The sequence below is a fragment of the Ranitomeya imitator genome, chromosome 7 (assembly GCF_032444005.1).
Source record: "Ranitomeya imitator isolate aRanImi1 chromosome 7, aRanImi1.pri, whole genome shotgun sequence".
NCBI lineage: Eukaryota > Metazoa > Chordata > Amphibia > Anura > Dendrobatidae > Ranitomeya > Ranitomeya imitator.
The window spans coordinates 65,482,666-65,504,753 of NC_091288.1; the positions used below are offsets into that span (position 1 = coordinate 65,482,666).

General features: G+C 40.9%; 1 protein-coding gene across 1 annotated transcript in view; it reads left to right on the forward strand.

Moving 5' to 3' along the window:
* The window catches only part of ABCA12 (ATP binding cassette subfamily A member 12), a 253,565-nt gene that overhangs the window by 203,557 nt on the left and 27,920 nt on the right, over positions 1-22,088 (forward strand). Inside the window, exons 45-53 of the mRNA XM_069735561.1 lie at positions 2,940-2,991; positions 6,500-6,677; positions 9,156-9,271; positions 9,366-9,537; positions 12,574-12,827; positions 14,893-15,109; positions 17,728-17,837; positions 17,925-18,075; positions 18,848-18,982. Coding sequence (XP_069591662.1) covers positions 2,940-2,991; positions 6,500-6,677; positions 9,156-9,271; positions 9,366-9,537; positions 12,574-12,827; positions 14,893-15,109; positions 17,728-17,837; positions 17,925-18,075; positions 18,848-18,982 — 1,385 coding nt within the window. The remainder of the gene's footprint in view (positions 1-2,939; positions 2,992-6,499; positions 6,678-9,155; positions 9,272-9,365; positions 9,538-12,573; positions 12,828-14,892; positions 15,110-17,727; positions 17,838-17,924; positions 18,076-18,847; positions 18,983-22,088) is intronic.

Sequence of the window (22,088 nt, forward strand, 5' to 3'; positions counted from 1 at the left end):
GTTGGTTTTTGACTCCTCGCAAACTATGACTTTTTTTCAAGTATATCAACTTTGTTATTGAGGTATACAAATGTCTTAAAGGGATTCTTGCTTTTTTTTAAATGCCACATATTCCTTCACTTTAAATGAAAGAGGTTGTCCGGCCTTAGGCTACAAGTCTGCGGTCACCGCGAGTTGTGAGAATCCTCCGATGCCGGGAGCGGGTCATGCAACCGCAAGTATGTGATTTGCATATTTCTGGCCACATTCCAACTAGACGTGTATGGCCTCGCTCAACGCACGTCTAGTCTGCATGTGACCGCATGTATTGAAACTGGAGTTTCTGACACCTGACAGTGCTCACAGAATACTGACAGTGCACGAAATGTGAGGATTTACAAGTCTGCAATCACATATATTGACTGCACACTGTTAGCCTAAGGTTAGACAACCCATTTAACACTTTATTGCCAGTAATCACTTACGGTGACATTTAATGATCACTTTTTGGTCCTCCGTGGATGTTATTCTTGCAAGTGAAGAGAGTGAAGGCCTCAAAATATATTACATTAAAGTTGATTGAACCGTCCAATATGGGTGGGATCGCCCAACTAATGTCGAGAGAGATAAGGATCAGGTAGTTTCAATTTTAACCCTCAACACTTTTGTTATTCAGAAATAAGCCGCTGGCAGAGCCACTTCACTCTCCCCTCCCAAACAAATAACCATTCTGCGAAGTCAAGTGTTCATGTGTATTAGGTGGTCTAGAGAGAAAGTTGACAGCTGACTGCGCACTCCGCCTCAGCTATCGAAGTGTGTCCAGCACAGACTCTTACATGCCTTCTAAAACTATATTTACCAGAGGCTGTGGCTGTTCTCAGCCAATAAACACAGATGAGTGATGGACGGCCTACTACACATATGCCATGGTATCTTCACACACAATGCTCTCTCTGGTCTGCACTATATACAGTATGTTCACCCTGGACATTCAGCTACTCGTGAAAGACTACAGAAGGATCTAACCATTAGCAATGAACATCAAACATTGGCAAATTTTAAGGTAATTGGGAGAAGTGACAAATATTAATTTACCTTCTATCTACTAAAACAAGAATACATTGTGGGCTTAGGCCTCTTTCACATTTCTGTCGGTGCGACGTACCGACGGACGTTGTGCAAATAGTGCACAACGTGGGCAGCGGATGCAGTTTTCAGACGCATCCGCTGCCCATTATGAGTTCCAGGAGGAGGGGGCGGAGTTCTGGCTGCGCATGCGCAGTCGGAAATGGCGGTTTCGACGGTCGAAAAAAGTTACATTGAACGTTTTTTCATCACGACGGGCCGCAAAATCACGACGCATCCGTTGCACGACGGATGCGATGTGTGCCCATTCGTCGCAATCCATCGTCAATAAAAGTGAATGGCAAAAAACGCATCTTGCGGGCACATTTGCAGGATCCATTTTTTTGCCAAAACGACGGATTGCGACGTATGGCTAAAGACGGAAGTGTGATAGAGGCCTTAGGCTGCAGTATGTTCACACAAAGTTTTTGTTCGGGCATTCAAAAATGAAAGTTTATCAAGTGAAAATCATTTTAAGGAATGTTCTTTTTTGGAGGTGCTTTCCTTTTCTTGTAGCATTTCCTGAAGACGTTTGAATAGTTGTTACTAAAACTTTTTTTTGCATCCTGCTAAGTGGACAGTGTCTAGTTTGGAGAGGATTTCAATAGTGATGAGCGAGTATACTCGTTACTCGAGCAGACACCTGTGGTTATCATTGCCAAATTGCTATGAGCACTGCCCAGCGGTTGGCGCTTATAGCAAGTGAGCATTTCTGCTACATAGAGGAGCTTCTAGTCTCCCATGGAGACTATTGAAGCAAGTAAAAAAAAAAAAAGTTTAAAAATATTAAAAAAAATAAAAATGTAAAAGTTCAAATCACCCCGTTTCCCCCCATTGAAAATAACAACAAGAAAAAACCCACATATTTGGTATCGCCGTGCTCAGATTCATCCGATCTATCAAGATATGAAAAGAATTAATCCAATCAGTAAACGGCGTAGCAAAAAAAGTCAAAACGCCAGAATTACGTTTTTTTGGTCGTTGCAACAAATGCATTAAAATGCAATAATCAAAAGACCATATCTATACCAAAATGGTATCAATAAATTGTCAGCACAGCGTGCAAAAAAATAATCCATCATCCAGCCCCAGTTCATGAAAAATGGAGACGCTACATGTCTCGGAAAATGGCACAATTTTTTTAACAAAGTTTGGATTTTATTTTCACCTCTTAATTAAAAAACAATCTATACATGTTTGGTATCTACGAACTTGTAATGACCTGGAGAATCATAATGGCAGGTCAGTTCTAGCATTTGGTTAACATGGTAAAGAAAAAAAAAAAAGTCGGAGAATTGCACTTTTTTTTGCAATTTCACCACAATTGGAATTTTTTTCCCGTTGTCCAGTACAAAATATGGTAAAAACAATGGTGTCGTTCAAAAGTACAACGTATCTCGCAAAAAACAAGCCCTCACACGGCTATATTGATGGAAAAATAAAAAAGTTATGGCTCTAGCAAGCAGAGGAGCAAAAAAACAGAAACACAAAAACGGAAATGGGTTGCGGCATGAAGGGGTTAATTCAAAGTGAATTTGCAATATCTTTTCCAGAAAACTGGACGGTCTTCTGTTATGTACATAATAAGATTCAGTATTGTCATTTGTGCATCTAGCGACTTCTCTAAGGGGTTTGGAAGAATTATTGTAGTGACCTAATTGGCTGCTATTGGAAAGTCCTTTGCGCTATTATAAAATTGTACCCATTACTTATTGTATATTGTATCTGTTCATTCAATACCCAATTAGTCCCCATGCTATAGAATACAGTAGGATCCTTAAGATCATTAAAAACACTAAGCATGATATAACTATGATATATGTTTATATTTGTAGGTATTTCAGTGTACAGCAAGCCTCTACCTGGAAATATAGCACAAGGAACCACGTAAGAACATTTCTATTCACTTGATAATTACATACAGATTCAATGTTTTCATTCTTAACCAATTATCCTACATGAAATTCTGGCTCCCGGTTTCTTGTTCAAGTTCATAATTAGTAACAAAAAGGATGATTTCTTGCACTGTTTCTGAATGTGTGACCTGTCTGTACTCTAAGTGTTAAAAAGAACTATGTTCTTAAAAATATTGTTTTGCCAAAGTCTCCCTTTCTGAGACTCTAACAAGCCAGACAAATTGTAGTAGAGCCATAATTACTACTTTGCATTATTGGAAGTTTTCCTTAAAGGGGATATCCAGGACCGTATTTTTATAATGTGCCTAAGAACTAACAGGCAGGTAGTAGCAATCAACATGCCTGTTGTGCCCGGTGCTGGACTCCGCCAGCACAGAGCGGTCACAGACCGATTCAATAGCCCTGGTTGATGTTACATAAACTGAGCAGTGGCTTCACTTCTGCTCTGTTCTGTTGATGGGGTGTGACTGCTGACATCATGCTGATTGACTGTGGGCGCCCTGTTGCTGAACTGCGGGAAGTTACGCCCCGTCAACAGAGCAACCCGGAAGAGGAAGAACTGCTCTGTTGTTGTAGAGCAGCTAAATCGCTGGCAGAAGCGGTTGTTGACTGCTCTATGCTGTAGATGTGTACAACAGGCAGGTACATTGTAAAATAAAAAGTTCTGGACAAGTGGCATAGCCTACAGCTCATGGCCTCAAATGTAAAATCAGTGGTCGCCCCCAAACTATCATAAGTCATATGTGTTAATGGTTTCCCAATACAGTGCCCTATCTGGCTCTTTCAGGTTTCAAAGCCCAGCAGAAGTTGCAGCCTCTCCACCATCAATATTTATGCAACATTTTTGAGCATAACATATTAATCTATATGTATTACTAAGTTATAAGTTTACTATACATGATCTCAGTTACCAAGATGTAAAACGAAAAAAAAAGTTATGACTGCCAGAAAGAAAATTAAATGGTCACTTGTGTTTCAATACATTTTTTTGCATTTGGTATTCAACGTCCTAAATGGCAAAATAATAAACAACTTCACTTATAGAGAATGTTGTTGCACCCCTATAAAAATGCCCTAAAATGCTGGTCACTAGAGTTTCCCATCTAGCGAGTTTGCTGTCTGCTGCCTGTTGTTAGGTTAGATCCATCGCTACTAACAGAGTAGCAGAGAAGAATGACAGGAGGTGAGGTGGACTATGCTTCTGTTAGCTGTGAACTGCTGCAAACAAAGCAGATAAGGCTGAGGATCTGTTTCATGCACAGCTTTTGCGCAGTCCCTTTCATGCCCCTCCATTTCCTAATTGTCTCCAATATGTCCACTACCTCTCCTTCCTATATAGTAAAAATCCCCATTTTCAAGCTCTGCGAGCCATCTCTGCTGCACTGCCATAATCAACTTTTCAAATCTACTTATTTCTCGTTACAACCATATATATACACGATGGGTCAGCAAACTGCGACTAATGAACACATGAACTCCAATATTGCTGTACACTTTAAAAACATAAGTGTTTTTTATAAAAAAAAAAGCGCAAAAACCATCCAACCACGTCAAGGTTTGCCTAAATATGGATAGTCCTTATCATTAATGTCCTGCCTCTCCATGTGCCAAACTAGGCGTCATGTGCACTGGGAAATGAAGAGAAACTAGGCGTAGTTGCAATTAAAAACTTGCTTTGGAAAGATGTGCTCATTAGGGTGCTGAGCCCTGGAGAGGGCCACACCCCAGAATGTTCTAAAAATATCAATATAAGGCCCACCTACCTTTAATATTAAAGGGGTTGTCCACTACTAGGACAAGCCCTTCTTAAACTAAATGTTTGGCTCAGATAAAATAATAAAGCCTGTACTCATCTCCACTGCCGGCACCATTCCCGTGGTGTCTGCACTTGCTCTCCTCAGGACTGTGATGTGGTGTTGTGACACGTGACCCAGGCACCCAATCAGCGCCAGTGTCACTGTCTCCGCCTATGTATGGACTGAACATGAAGAGGAAGCCAGGGCTGCAGCTGATCCCAGACTTCCTCTTCATGTTCAGCTTGTCCGAAGGTGGAGACAGTGACACCAGCGCTGATTGGGTGCTGGGCATCATGTATCATTCCACCGCATCACAGCCCCTGGACCAAGAGTGTCGATGCCTCTAATGGTGCCAGCATGGAAGGTGAGCATATGCTTTATTATTTTATTGGGGCCAAACATTTAGTTTAAGAAGGGGCTGTTCTAGTAGTACAAAAAGTACACTGTAGCTAAGGAATAATTTCCCCTACAGCTGTCAGCTACTTTTAGCAGTAGCTCACAGAAAACTTTGCTGCCTTTACCAGCACCTGTTTAATAACATAACGAAGGACATACAAATATAGATTGCCACGTAAAGGGGCTGTCCACTACTCGGTCATCCCCTTCTGAATCCCTGTTTCCCCAGCAGTAAAATAATAACACTTATACTCACATCCAGTGCTGGCGCCGTTCCGGTGGTGTCGGCACTGGCTGTCCCAGGGCTCACGTGGCATTATTATGTCACGCGATCCCTGCAGCCAATCAGCACTGGCTCCACTCTCCTCTCCTATGAACCTAATTGACACCTGGAGGAAGTGAGAGGAAAGCAAGTACTCCCTCTTCCCCCGGATATATGTGATTTGTCCAAAGAAGGGGAGAGTGAAGCCAGAGCTGATTGGCTTCAAGGATAGCATGACATAACAATATCACGCTAGACTCGGGAGAACCAGTGATGACCCCGATGGCACAGCACCGGCACCAGAGGTGAGTATAAATGTTACCATTCACTGCTGATGAGGATTCACTATACATTATTTTTAAGTTTGACGCACAGTACAATGTTTCTGAACCGTTGGTACAATTGTCCTTGAGCTGCATGGTGAATACAACCAGCACTCACTAGGGTATAACCCTATTAGTATAACTGTATGAGCTGGGTGCCCATAAATACTGAGTATAGAGAGTAAATGTTATATACATATTGCCTCTACATAGTGTATTACTGTTAAAAGCTCCATGGAGCATGGCAGATCAATGGTTAGTTAATTACAGATCTCAAAATAATTTCTTCTTTGTCATTTTGCGGCTAGTGAAAGACACAGCACAGAGAAGCATCCGGCAGCAGAGCTTGCATGCAAACATTTCAGCTTCCCACAAAATATATTGCCGTCTTTTATGTAGCCTCATATTCCTCTGGGATTCCAGAATTCTAGAAATTCTTCTTTCCGTTAGGACTTTAATACGTTTCTGGGTATTATGGTCACACTCATAATTTAAAAGCCGTGCTGCAGTAATGCAGAAGATGTATTTACCTGTCTGGTTTTCTAGGCACCGTTATTTATCTCTTTAACAACCATGTAGCAGTCCTTTCTGCGTTTTTATTCATAAGTAATAGCTGAGAAATGAAGAAGCCCGGGAACTGTACGGCTCCCATCTGCTAAATGCAAGCTCCCACCTTAGACACTCATTCTTCTCGCTTTGCAGGACCACTATCTTGGTGAATACGCTGGTGGCTCTCTCCATTCTGGTGGGCTACTCCATCACCACTGCAAGTTTTGTCACCTACGTAGTAAAAGAGTACGACAATGGGTCAAAGAGGTTACAGCACATTGCCGGCATCGGGGAAGTCTGCTACTGGCTGACAAATTTTCTTTATGACTTGGTAAATATGCATATAAATATAAATCTATATATATATATGTATATATATTAGAATTTTAAATATATAGATATAGTATGTATAAATATATATACCCTAAATATAAATATATAGCTATGTATAATATATAATATGTATAAACATATATTTATACTCTACGTAAAAGATATATGTATATCTATATACCCTAAATATAAAGAGACATAATATATATATATATATATAAATATATATAGAAGACACAAAAAAGCACAGTGAGGTCAAAAATACTCTGTTGTAAAAAAAAATCACAGTAATAAGCAAGTGCTTGTCAAAAGACGGAAAAAACAGGGTATTTAGTTGATACGTTTTTTTTGCAAAAAAATGTATACTAAGCTGCTCCACCAATCGTCAAGGTATACCCTTATAGAGCAGTCCTATCTAATGTATATAATCCCTATCTGATGTATTTAAAAACCTGATCATCTGTATAGTACCTGTATAAGCAGGGTTCAGAGAAGGAATATCCATGTGGACATGAAGATGGAACAGCTTAAATGCAAATGACCCATAAGGAGTGGTGGACTCCCCAGTCTTGTAGAAACAAGAGAACAATTATAGAACCAGAAACACATGGGCTACTTGCACATTGAACAAGTCTGTAGGAACCTGTTCACACCACCAAGAAACTTGAAGACACAAAAGAGCACAGTGAGGTCAAAAATACTCTGTTGTAAAAAAATTACAGTAATAAGCAAGTGCTTGTCAAAAAATGGAAAAAACAGGGTATTTAGTTGATATTTTTTTTTCCATCTTTTGACAACCACTTGCTTATTACTGTGATTTTTTTTACAACAGTATTTTTGACCTCACTGTGCTCTTTTGTGTCTTCAAGTTTCTTGGTGGTGTGTGAACAGGTTCCTACAGACTTGTTCATTGTGCAAGTAGCCCATGTGTTTCTGGTTCTATAAATATATATAGACATAATATAAATATATGGACATATACATATATATATATATATATATATATATATATATATATATATATATACACACACACATACCCTAAATATAAATATATAGACATAATTTATATAAATATGTATTGTATATAGACATAATATAAATATATGGACATAATATGTATAAATAAACATTTATACTCTAAATATAAAGATATAGATATAATATGTATACATACACTCTAAATATTTACTATTTTGGCGTTTTACACTACTTTTTTATTTCAGAACCTGTTTACGCTACAGAATGTAGAATCCATGTTAACGTTTTTACGCTTCTGATTGAAGCAACTTAAGAAGTGAAAGGCTAGCAGTCTTGCCCTGAATACATAGTGTAATGTTTCGAAAACCAGATATGAATATTTAATAGAAATCATCTGAGCACCTCCGACAACTGCCTTAAGCCCTCGTTTAGGAAAGTTAAGCTGCATCCCAAGCCAAGTCAAATGTCTCCAGTCATCCAGCTCTGTCTGCGCCACTGTAGCTATTCTGCTTGTCTCTTACACCTCATTAACCCTAATTGGCCCAGTCACCGCCAAAACTCCATGACCGACCTTGGCGTTGCCAGTGACAGGGTACATCACTAAGAAGATCAGTGAAGGACGGGTCCCTGCCATTTGTCATGTGTTTGTCACTACGCTTTATGGACTGGAGGCTGATATCTGCTGACTGAGCATCTCGGAGACACAAAAATAAAAATGAACTTATGAGGAATAGAAGCGGCTCACACTCGGCCATGTGTTTGGACATCAATCTGAGAGACTGTAGGATTTATACAATTAAAAGGTTTCATAAGTCATATACACAGCACATAACGTTTGTGTGGAATAAGAACGTTCTGTAGGTTTGGATACAACTTATGTTATCATACATTACTATATGACTTTATTTTGAGAACTTTTACAAAATTCAATTTTTAATGCGAGTTCAAATTCTTAATTATTTCGCTTTTTTTTTTTATAGACGAGGCATCAAAAAGTTGAATAACAGCGCTAAATCCTGAGCAAATATTAGCAGCGGGAAATGAGTTAGAAGTGGAAAATTAATTTAGTAAATTCAAACTTCTCACTGGTAAAATATTGTTCTAAAAGATTAGCAAAAATACAAAAGTTGCTTTTCAGGATTAGGAAAATTGCTTTTGTTTCTGTTCCACAAACTGCACCATTCTCGTTCAATAACTGTATCTCAGCACAGCATAGCTCCATCCACTTGAATGTGAATGAGCACCAAAACCAGACACGACACGACAAAACCAGGCAGCCAAAAGTATAACCATGCCCTAAATAAGGAGACAGTGTCCCATCACCACAAGTACCACAACTGATGACAGCCCATCTATCAATCACAAAGTGCCCGTTCTGGAAACGTGGGGGATTCCTTATTCTAGGGAATATTTAATAATATTATGTAAAATCCCCTTCAGTATCAAAGTTTCTGTATGTAACTAACAGACAACCTATACATTTTTTTTTATTTAGGCGATCTACTTCATACCAGTGGCACTTTCTTTAGCAATGATAGCGGCCTTTAAACTACCGGCGTTCTATGAGTTTCCCAACCTAGGAGCAGTGTCAATACTATTTATTTTATTTGGGTAAGTTATTAAGTTAATTGCCTTTGGACAAGCTAATAACGCTTTCTTATCTCTAAAATGGGAGAGCCAAAATCTTTCTTTTTCTGTCTTTTAGTTATGCAACGTTCTCATGGATGTATTTGATAGCGGGAACCTTTAAGAACCCCGGAATGGCTTTCATTTCCTACGTTTGTATCAACCTGTTCATTGGCATTAACACCATCATCTCTTCTTCTGTAGTTTATATGCTCACTCAGCAAAAGAGTTCAACTGACAGTGATTTCAAGGTATTCATCCCTTGTCCCTTCATCAAACTATACAGAATAAATAAACGACAAAGGTATTTTAGAGTGGTCTTGATATTGGGCCATCTGCTGAAGTTTACTACACCGTGTTCCAAATTATGAGGCAAATGCCATTTTTCTCCGATTTTCCTAAATGGTCGATGCAAATAAGTCAATACAATGTTAATATCAGCAACCGTTAAGAGTATCAATCAAATTTTATTGAACAAACCTCCAAATGATCACAGTATTTTTTTTTTCAAAACTAACAAAAGGCAAAATGCACTGTTCCAAATTATTATGCAGAACAGAGGTTCCAAAAATGTCATAGGTTGTAAAAAATGAAAATGGTCATTTGTTGAATTTGCAACATTAAGGGTAAGTTCACACTGGGCGTTTTTGCTGCTTTTTTTTCTGCAGCAAAACCTGACCTTCTTGGCAGGAAAGAAGCTGCGCTAAAAAAGCAGGTGTAGGTGCATTTTTGATGCGTTTTTTGGTGCATTTTTTTGCTGCGTTTTTTTGGTGCTTTTTTTTTCCTTGTTGTCCATGCTAATGTCCTTGGATTTTCAGCAGCAAAAACGCAGCAAATAATGATACCTGCGTTTTTGCTGCATTTTTTTCAACACCCATTGAAGTCAATGGGTGAAAAAAACACAGCATAAACGCTGAAAGAAGTGACATGCTCTATGTCCAAAAAACGCAGCAAAGCACAAAACACTGATAAAAAAAAAAACGATGTGTGTGCATAAGATTTCTGAAATCTCATAGGCTTTGCTGGTATTGTAAAAAGCAGCTGAAAATTAGCATAAAAAACGCAGCAAAAACACCCTGTGTGAACTTACCCTAAGACTCACATTTAATGAAATCAATAGCTTTTCCAATCAAAAACTTCTTAACACGCCAAGTTACATGTTAACACAGGACTCCTTCTTTGACTTCAACTTCACAATTCTTGCATCCATTGAACTTGTGAGTTTTTGGAGAGTTTCTGCTTGAATTTCTTTGCAGGATGTCAGAAGAGCCTCCAGAACTGCTGTTTTGATGTGAACTGCCTCCCATCCTCACAGATCTCTTGGTTGAAGATACTCCCAAGGTTCCCTATAGGGTTGAGGTCAGGGGAAGATGGTGGTCAAACCATGAGTTTATCTCCTTTTATGCCCATAGCAGCCAATAACTTGGAGGTATTCTCTGTGACATGAGATGGTTCATTGTCATTTATGAAGATGATTTTTCTATGGATGGCTGTTTTTTTTCTTTGTACCATGGAAGTGGTCAGTCAGAAACTCTGTATACTTTGACAAGGTCAATTTTACACCTTCAGGGACCTAAGAGGAGCTTACCAGCTCTCTGCCCATAATCCTTGCTGATGCCACAACCTTGTTGAGACTTGGTGGATATCCACCAACCATCTACTACTCCACCCATCTGGGCCATCCAGGGTTGCACGACCCTATTCAGTAAATTAGACTGTTTTACAATTAGCCTTCATGCATGTCTGGGCCCACTGTAACCATTTCTGCCTGTGAACACTGTTTAGGGGTGGCCAAAGCATAAGTTTATGCACAACTTTAAGCCTCTGGAAAATCCTACATCTTGAGGTTTGTGGGACTCTAGAGGCAACAGCAGTTTCAAATACCGGTTTGCTGCTTTGCAATGGTATTTTACCAGTGGCTCTCTTAATCTAATGAATTTGTCTTGCAGAAAACTTCTTCATTATTCCTTTATCTGCACAAACCTGTGTGTGCTGTTTATCAGCCATAAATCTCCGCACAATAGAATGATCACATTTAAGTTTTCATGAAATATCTGATGTTTTCATACCTTGTTGAAGGCATTGCACCATTTGATGCTTTTCAGATTTCAGAGATTGTTTTTTTTATCACATATTGCTTTGTACCTGTGTCCTGCTTAGTAATGTGAAACGTCCTTCCTAAGTAGTTTTCCTTTAATTGGGCTCAACTGGCAAACAAATTATCACAGGCGTTTGAGGTTGATTTCAGGGACACAAAGAGCATTGAGACACAAACCATCCATGTGTTTATTTGAAAAACAAAAAAATCTTTGATACTTAAATTCAAGTTGCATAATAATTTGGAAAGTGGTGTATGGATTGAGCGGTGGCTGAGCCAAGGCCAGTCAAGCCTTTATGGCCGAAAGCCTAAGGCTGCAGATTAGAATAAAGTTAATTTCCACCCGACAGATGGGCTCGAAATGTAGCAACCGCAAAACTTTAGAATAACATTGAACTAAATGTTTGTCCCCCAATAAAATATACAAACCTATACTCACCTCCCATTCTGGAGCCATTCCAGCGGTGTCAGTACACGTGGTGCTCGGTGCCCAATCAGCGCTGACATCACAGACTCGCCTTCATACGGATTGAACATGAGAAGTCAGGAATAAGCTGCATCCCTGGCTTCCTCTTCATGTTCAGTCTGTATGAAGGTGGAGACAGTGATGCAAGTGCTGATTGGGTGCCATGATCACGTGTCACAACATTGTACGAGACCTCCAGGACCACGAGTGCTGACACTGCTGGAATGGCACCAGCACGGGTGGTGAATATAGGTTTTTATCTTATCAGAGCCAAACATTTAGATAAAGAAGGGGTTGTCCTAGTAGTGGATAACCCCTTTAACCTGGAAATTTATCCCATACCTGAAGGTTAATTGTGTTTTTTCACATGACGGGTTCCCTTTATTGGGTAGCTTTTGTGAATAAATATTTTCCTGATTGTCCTGCTGTATTTATTGATTTCTCTTGTCCTTATCAAGGTTTTTAGAATATTTTAAGTAAAATACCTTAAACATTTTAAGTTAACCATGATAAACTCCTAAAATGCTCTTACCTTTTTTTTAAAATAATTCTAGCATGCAAGAATTCTTGGGGCACTTTCACTGCTTTATGGACATAATCACACTATAAAAATAGATTTTAATCACACTATAAAAATAGATTTTTCTTTTATGATTTACAGTATATAGTTTTTCATGTCTTTACCAGCCCTTGTTTCTATGACATTGTCTTTTTTATTTACAGAGCCTAAATGGAACCTATAACACCCTCATAAACGTTTTTAAGATCTTCCCCCAATTTTGCTTTGGATATGGGTTGATTTCACTGTCACAACAACAAGCTATATCAGATCAATTAGAGATCTTTGGAAATTATGAAAAGGCGGATGTTTTTGGAATGAATATTTTGGGCTATATGTATGTAGCCATGACTGTCCAAGGAACATTCTGCTTCATTCTACGACTACTGATTAGTGATGGCATTATCTACAGTGTAAAGTAAGTATCTCTGATGAGCACTGCTATAATTGGCAAAATAATATATATACTGTATATATAGTTTCTATGGTTAGGTACATAGATTAAAACAGATCTGTCACCAGATAAGTGGATCCCTTAGGGTACCGTCACACAGTGGCATTTTGATCGCTACGACGGCACGATTCGTGACGTTCCAGCGATATAGTTACGATCTCGCTGTGTCTGACACGCTCCTGCGATCAGGGACCCCGCTGAGAATCATACGTCGTAGCAGATCGTTTGAAACTTTCTTTCATCGTCTAGTGTCCGGCTGTGGCGGCATGATCGCATGGTGTAACAAAGGTGTGCATGATATCGTATACGATGTGCGCATAGTAACCAACGGCTTCTACATCGCACATACGTCATGAAATTATCGCTCCAGCGTCGTACATTGCAAAGTGTGACAGCAGTCTACGACGCTGGAGCGATATTGTTACGTTGCTGGAGCGTCACGGATCGTGCCGTCGTAGCGATCAAAATGCCACTGTGTGACGGTACCCTTAGACTTTACGGTGGTGTTCTTACTTTGAAAATCCATAACAGTGTAACGTCTGGCAGAGGCCAACATCTGAAATAAAGCAACCTCAGACAGACTTGCCACAAGCCACTCAGTCTAGCAGATCCCAAAGGAACTTCGGTCTTCCCCCTATAATACTTATATACAAGAGGGACCCCTGTGTTCTATCCTCAGAGTAGATGCTGGTCGGAGAAGCAAGTATGAGGCAAGGGTGGTCAAACCAAGCTGGGTCAGTATCAGGGATGACCAAAACCAGACACAAAAAAACAGAAGTCAAAACTATAGTCTAAGAAATAGCCGGAGTAAGATATTAGCAGATCAGAAAAAAAAGCTAAGTCAGACAGGCCGAGGTCAAAGTCAGAAAGGCTTCTGATAAAGAGACTGATGTAGTTGAGATAACAAGACAGGTCAAGATCAGTATAAACAGAACTGTAAAACAAAACCAAAGGACAGAGATAAATCTAAGCAATAACTGGCAACTCCCATCATGTGTGTAGTGTGTGGCCTTTCCCTAATGGCCAGAGAGGGGCGCGGATTACTCCTGTTGAACTGATAGACAGCACACATGTATTCTAAGTGACTGGATGGCACTACAGTTCCAAACCACAGCAGGATCCCAGGCTGGACAGTGGATAGAGCCTCGCAGTGATATTGGCAATGACATCTCCTCTAACACTAGAGCTACTCACAGGGTGAATATGGCGTCACCTGGTGACAGACGTCACAGAAACAGGTCCAGGCTGGGATGTAACTATCAAAATTTAAATTTAATCTCTGCCCACCTAGTCTGATTTACAGATCCTCAGTGCCCTTCCTCCCTGCTATTGCTTCGATCTCACACTGCTCTGTACAAGCTGCAGCTGTCAGTCAGGCTCTTTAGAGTGACCCATAATCCGCTCTGACTCATTTACTAACATGAGCAGTTTGCATGGTGAAGATCGGTGACAGATCCACTTTAAGTTGGTCTATAAGATAAACTTTTGTATAATGATAGCAATAGTAATACATAGCAATATTACATGCATTGGCATTTCACATTTGATTGGAGCAAGGAACACTGATGAATTATTATGATGCAAAGTATCTATGAGATTAGGGTGGAGAACAGTAATTTTATCGTTGGCAGTCAGCCATTGCATTGGCTGCTTGTCTCACTAGAAAATGTCACATTCTATTGCAATTTTCATTATTTCCACTCACTACTAATTAAATAGAGTATTGTAAGTCATAGTAAATAATATAGGGTATAATAGGCTATTGCACAGAGTTTTTGATAGGATGACCTTTAATTTTGTAGAAGAGGGATGCAAAGAAAAATATTGTGTGTGTGCCATTAGGCAATATCATTTTAAAGGCAGCACTATATTTCTTTTTAGCTTGTTATTTCCAGTAGCTGCCATGTTCTTGTATCCAATGATTTTCTGCTGGGAAAAACAAGGAAGAGAAGGAAATTAGCTCAAAACTATAAAGTTTGCTGTTTGGATCACATATCAAGGTGATTTTTTTTATTTTATTCTTTTTAAGGACATTTTTTAAGAATACTTGCCTAAAGACTTACTACAGTATAGGAGCAAAGAATCCTGATGAGGATGAAGATGTCACAGCAGAAAGGAATCGGGTTGAGTCTGGCAATGCTTACAGAGATCTTTTGCTTCTGAAAGGCCTCACCAAAGTTTTCCATCAGGTCCAAAGAAATACGATTGCTGTAAACAACATGACCCTTGGTATTCCACCCGGAGAGGTAAATGGCAGCTTTCTATGCATTGATATACAGTATTCGGTGTACTAGGTAATGCTTGTACCTATGATTTCAGAGATTTCTAATAATTGGTTAGTTTATAGCTACTTCTAAAAGTTTGTTCATGAGTGATGAAATAAGACTCAAAATGTTCATTAGATACAAACTATATATTATTATTCATTTTTAAAGCACCATTTATTCCATGGCGATTTACACGTGGAATGGGCAATTATAGACAAGTACAATAAATATGAGCAAAACAAGGCACACATAAGTACATAAGGAGGGAAGACCCTGCCCGCGAGGACTCACAGTCTACAGGGGATGGGTGAGGATACATTAGGAGAGGGTAGAGCTAGTTGTGCGGCGGTTCAGAAGACTAAAGATCACTGCAGGTTGTAGACTGGTCAGAAGAGGTGGGTCTTCAGGTTCTTTTTGAAGGTTTCAGTGGTAGGCGAGAGTCTGATGTGTTGGGGTAGAGAGTTCCAGAGTATGGGGGAAGCACGGGAGAAGTCTTGTATCCGGTTGTGGCAAGAAGAGATAAGAGGGGAGTGGAGAAGGAGATCTTGAGAGGATCGAAGGTTGCGTGTGGGTTAGTACCAGGAGGCCATGTCATAGATGTATGGAGGAGACAGGTTGTGGATCGCTTTGTATGTCATAGTTAGGGTTTTGAACTGGAGCCTCTAGACAATAGGAAGCCAGTAAAGGTCTTGGCAGAAGAGAAGGCTGGGAAATAATGGGGAAACAGGTGGATTAATTGGGCAGCAGAGTGTAGGATGGATTGGAGAGGTGCTAGAGGGGAGGCCAGAGAGTAGGAGGTTGTAGAGCGGGAGATGATAAGGGCGTGCACTAGTGTTTTTGTGGTTTCATGGTCAAGGAATGCATGGATCCGGGAAATATTTTTGAGTTTGAGTCGGCAGGAGGAGGCAGGGGCTGGGATATGTGGCTTGAAAGAGAGGGCAGAGTTGAGCATCACCCCGAGGCACCGAGTGTGTGGGACTGGGGAAAGTGATGAATATGTCTCGTGGAGGAGCAGAGTGAGATGGGGGAAAGATGATGAATTCTGTTTTGTCCATGTTCAGTTTTAGAAAGTGAGCAGAAAAGAAAGCTGAAATAGCAGACAGACATTGTGGGATTTTGGTCAGTAAGTGAGGTCAGGTCCAAAGAGGTAGATCTGCGTGTCATTGGCGTAGAGATGATCAAATATACTCGTTGCTCGGGTTTTTCCGAGCATGCTCAGGTGGTCTCCGAGTATTTGTTAGTGTTTGGAGATTTAGTTTTCATCGCCGCAGCTGAATGATTCACAGCTACTAGCCAGCTTGATTACATGTGGGGATTCCCTAGCAACCAAGCAACCAGGCAACATCCACATGTATTCAAGCTGGTTAGTGGCTGTAAATCATTCAGCTGCAGTGATGAAAACTAAATCTCCGAACACTAACAAATACTCGGTGAGCACCCGAGCAACAAGTATACTCGCTCATCACTAATGATAATGTAAACTGTGGGATTTTATGAGCTGTCCCAGGCCAAATATGTAGATGGAAAAGAGCAGGGGCCCTAGGATTGAGCCTTGGGGAACACCGACAGACAGGGGGCGAGGTGAGGAGGTGGTGTGGGAGAGGGAGACACTGAATGTTCGGTGTTAGATATGACGAGATCCAGGATAGGGACAAGTCTGTGATGCCAAGAGATGAAAGAATCTGTAGAAGGAGGGAATGGTCGACAGTGTCGAAGGCAGAAGAGAGGTACAGGAGAAGGAAGACAGAGTAGTGTCGTTTGCTCTTGGCAGTTAGTAGGTCATTAGTGACTTTAGTTAGGGCAGTTTCAGTTGAGTGAATGTGGTTGGAAGCCAGATTGTAAGCGGTCAAAGAGGGAGAAGGAAGAGAGGTGGGAGGACAGTTCAAGATGAACATGCTGTTCCAGTAGTTTTGAGGCATAAGGGAGAAGAGATATCAGGCGATAGCTAGATACACAGGATGGGTCGAGGGAGGGCTTTTTGAGTATGGGTGTGATCGAGGCATGCTTGAAGGATGAGGGGAAGACACCATTTGTAAGTGAAAGGTTGAAGAGGTGTGTTAGGGTATGTGTCCACGTGCAGTAAATGCTGCGTGTTTGACGCTGCATAGGGACGCAGCGTCAAACACGCAGCGTCCAGATGTTACAGCATAGTGGAGGGGATTGAATGAAATCCCGTCTCCACTATGCGTGGTAACACGCACGCGGTGGCCCTGCGACTCCGGACATGCTGCGCGTCTTTTCAGATCGCAGCATGTCCGTATATCTTGCGGCGACGCTGCGTCGCCGCAAGATATAGCACATGGCCCTATGGTGGAGAGCGATGATCCCGGATGTGTGCTGTGAACACATCCGGCATCATCGCGTCCCAGAAAGGGGGCGGGGCTTACCGAAGAGCGGCTAAGCCGCTCCGACGATACCGCCGGCCATCCTGAGAGTGGACACATACCCTTAGGGTTGGAATGAAGACTGTGGTGAGATATACCGTATATAATTATTTTTACCAATTAACATTTCTAAAATTACACTTTTTATATTAACTACCTAACACTAGAATGTCTACCTTACTAATTTGTAAATTAATATATTTTACTTTTTAGTGTTTTGGACTCCTTGGCGTGAACGGTGCTGGGAAAACAACAACATTCAAAATGCTTACCGGAGATTTATCACCATCAAGTGGAAACATCCAAATCAGAAATCACATCGGGTTCGTGATGCTTGTGAAATCCTATCCAATAGTCTTATTATTCTGCCATAAGAGCATTACTTACTGGCTTTTTTTTCATTTGTCTAGGAATCTGGTGAATGTTTTAGGGTTCAAAAGAGACTGGTCTTCTTTTGGGTACTGTCCACAGGAGGATGCACTGGATGAACTGATGACTGGAGAAGAGCATTTATATTATTATGCCAGAATATATGGAGTTCCAGAAAAAAAGCTCAAGCATGTAACTAAGCTTGTCATTAAATATAATGAGTTTTACAAGGTTGAAGGTAGACTTAAGTCCAACAAGTTTAACCTATAGCCTAACAGGTTGATCCAGACGGAGGAAAAAACCCTAGGTGGCAAATACTAATAGCTTCATATTAGGGGAAAAATTCCTTCCCAACTCCACATATGGCAATCAGACTACTTCTCATTCCCGTGTGTGGCAATCAGAACAATTGTTGTTATATACAGAATTGTCTAATTGGTTGTTTTATTGGGAAAATGATTTGCTACATGCTCTACTAGAGTTTACGTAATGTTAGCTAATATTCAAAATTAGTACATCTCTCACTTCTGGAGTATTGCAGAAGACCTAATAAAGATAGAATAAACTTTTACATAAGCATTCCATAAGGTGGTTGTCATATCATTTACTTTTAGGAGCGCATTGCCACTCTGCCTCCTGCCTTCCTTTTTCCTGGAGGGTTGTACGCTCCTACTGACTGCTGGACAGAACTGTGCACTTTCAGGTGCTGCTATATAAGACAGCAATGCCTTTGTTGGCACACAGGTACAATGAAGTTTGCCAGCTTCAGAGCAGCATTTACAAGCTCTACTGTAAGAAGCTTGTAAGCGTTGCATTTCTTGTACTTTGCAATTTGGAATTATTAGGAAGACTGTCCATTCTTCACTTGTCTCAAGTGAACTTGCAATCTGAAAAGGGCTTGTCCATACCAGAGAAGTCCTCTAATATTTGCATTCATGTTTGTATTTTGTGCTTGATTTCCCAGGTAACAAATCAACTACTTCGAAAACTACAACTTGTACAATACAAGGACAGAATTACTGCCAATTACAGCTGTGGCACTAGGAGAAAACTTTCTACAGCGCTTGCCCTTGTTGGAAAACCGTCCATTCTTCTTCTGGTAAATACAACAATCTTCATATACACTATGTATAATTTATTTCACTGGCTTCTGACAACTGATATTGCGACCACCAAGGTAACAGCCATGTAACACTGCTGCTGGAGTTTTCCACAGTTACAATTAGCATGGCCACGGTGCCCTTTTCAAGCAGATGTAAAGATTTACCTGTGTAGATTGGTGCTTGGTATATCTGTATTCTCTACAGGGCCGGATTTAAGAGGTGGGTGGCCCGGGGACCATTTTGGAGGGAGGACCATTTTTCAAGGTGTTGCAATATGTAATGCAAAAACACAAAATGAAACGAACGCAAGTTTATTTACAAAAATCATTTACGCAGAGTAACTCATGTAAAAGCATTCATTTTTTACAATCCAGGCACTTATCTTGATTTTCGTGCTGCAAAATCACTAACGATGTCACTAAAGTCCAATTCACGCAGTATATCTGACTCGATGCTCATGATCGCCAAAGTTACAAGTCGTTCCTGCTTCATGCATGTCCTTAATCGGTTTTCAACTAATTTGAGTTTTGAGAAGGAACTGCAGTTTGTTACCATCAAAATTAGATATGTCCTTAGAGTGATCTCAATATTTGCTGTATATATCAGAGGCTGTTGCTGTGCTGGCTGTATATAGAATAGAGGCTGAGGGGCTGTATAAAGTGTATACACAGCACCATACTGTATACAGGTCCACACTATATACATACAGTATACACAGACACACTGTAATGCAGGATATAGTGTGGACTTGTATATACAGTATGGTACTGTGTAGGACAGGAGCTGCAAGAAAGATACACACACAAACACAGACAGACAGACAGACAGACACACACACAGAGATCATACTCTCCCACTGTGACACTCTGAAGACTGAACCACTTCACCTCTGGATCTTCAGTGACTGAAGATCCAGAGTGAAGTCCTGCCGCGCTCTGCAGTGGAGAATCCTCTTCTCGCACCGACATCGTGGCTCCGCCTCCTTCCTTGAAGGTAGCTGAACAAACTCTCATCTGATCTAATCCGATGGAGCGATCATATAGCTGAATAGGTAGCACCTAGAAGCTTCTGTTGGGATCGGAGAAGGCTGCCGCATGCCATAAGCTAAGCATTAGGTACAGGGAGGGTACTAAGGAAGTCTGGCTAGGCTAGCAAGGTCAATGGATGCTGACGCAGGTCAGGTGCTATGACTCTGCTGCTCTGCGCCAGCCACTGAGATGTAGGACCGGAGCCAGGCCCCTACACTTTCAATAGTTTCTTCTCATTAGAAACGGTTCACAGCAAAGAGACGTTTATTTTACACTAGATGGTTGCCCGATTCTAACGCATCGGGTATTCTAGAATATGTATGTCCACATAGTATATTGCCCAGCCACGTAGTATATTGCCCAGCCACATAGTATATTGCCCAGCCACGTAGTATATTGCCGAGTCACGTAGTATATTGCCGAGTCACGTAGTATATTGCCCAGCCACATAATATATTGCCCAGCCACGTAGTATATTGCCCAGTTACGTAGAATATTGCCCAGCCACGTAGTAGATTGCTCAGCCACGTAGTATATTGCCCAGTTACGTAGTATATTGTCCAGTGACGTAGTATATTGCCCAATCACGTAGTATATTGCCTACAGCACAGAGCCACGTAGCATATTGCACAGCCCATGTAGTATATTGCCAAGCTATGTAGTAGATTGCCCAGCTATGTAGTATATTGCCCAGCCACGTATGACACAGGTTTAAAAAAATAAAAAATAAACACATACTCACCTTCCGCAGGCGCATTGTAGCACTGTCGCCTCTGTGGGGTGCAGGCGGCATCTTCCGGTCCGAGGGTGTGCTGACGTCTGTTGTGAATTCTGTGGCAGAGTTCACTCCTGTGGTCACAAGTGGTACTTCGGCTGATTCTCTCTGGGAGCTTCTGTTTGTGGAGGAAAGTGGTACTGCAGCTTCTGAGTTTCCTCCCTCAGGTGATCTGGTGAGGTCGTTAGCTGCTTCTCTACTTAACTCCACCTGATGCTTTGATCCATGCTTCCTGTCAATGTTCCAGTGTTGGACTTGTGTTTCTCTGGATCATTCCTGTGGCCTGCTGCTCTGCATAGCTAAGTGCTTCTTTGCTATTTGTTGCTATTTTTTCTGTCCAGCTTGTCTATTTGTTTTGCTGGAAGCTCTGGGACGCAAAGGGTGTACCTCCGTGCCGTTAGTTCGGTACGGAGGGTCTTTTTGCCCCCTTTGCGTGGTTTTCTTTAGGGTTTTGTGTAGACCGCAAAGTTATCTTTCCTATCCTCGTTCTGTCTAGAATATCGGGCCTCACTTTGCTGAATCTATTTCATCCCTACGTTTGTCTTTTCATCTTACTCACAGTCATTATATGTGGGGGGCTGCCTTTTCCTTTGGGGTATTTCTCTGAGGCAAGGTAGGCTTATTTTTCTATCTCCAGGCTAGTTAGTTTCTCAGGCTGTGCCGAGTTGCATAGGGAGCCTTAGGCGCAATCCACAGCTGCCTCTAGTTGTGTTTGGAGAGGATCAGGAATTGCGGTCTACAGAGTTTCCACGTCTCAGAGCTCGTTCTATTATTTTGGGTTATTGTCAGATCACTGTATGGGCTCTGATCGCTATGTACATTGTGTTACTGAAATTGCCTTGCATAACAGTACAGGAAGCCAAAAGTACTAATGATTCTCAATAGAGGGAAAAAAGAAGTTCTGAGACCATTTTTTTTTCTTTGCACTGTGATTTGTCTTTATTTTCCCTAGACATTTGGGTGGTTCAGGACACAGGTGTTACAATGGACATTAAAGGTCTGTCTTCATGTGTAGATCAGCTCACGGCAAGAGTTCAAGATATTCAAAATTTTGTGGTTCAGAATTCTTTGTTAGAACCGAGAATTCCTATTCCAGATTTGTTTTTTGGAGATAGAACTAAATTTCTGAGTTTCAAGAATAATTGTAAACTGTTTCTGGCTTTGAAACCTCGCTCCTCTGGTGACTCAGCGCAACAGGTTAGGATCGTCATTTCTTTTTTGCGTGGCGACCCTCAGGACTGGGCATTTTCTCTTGCGTCAGGAGATCCTGCATTGAGTGATATCAATGCGTTTTTCCTG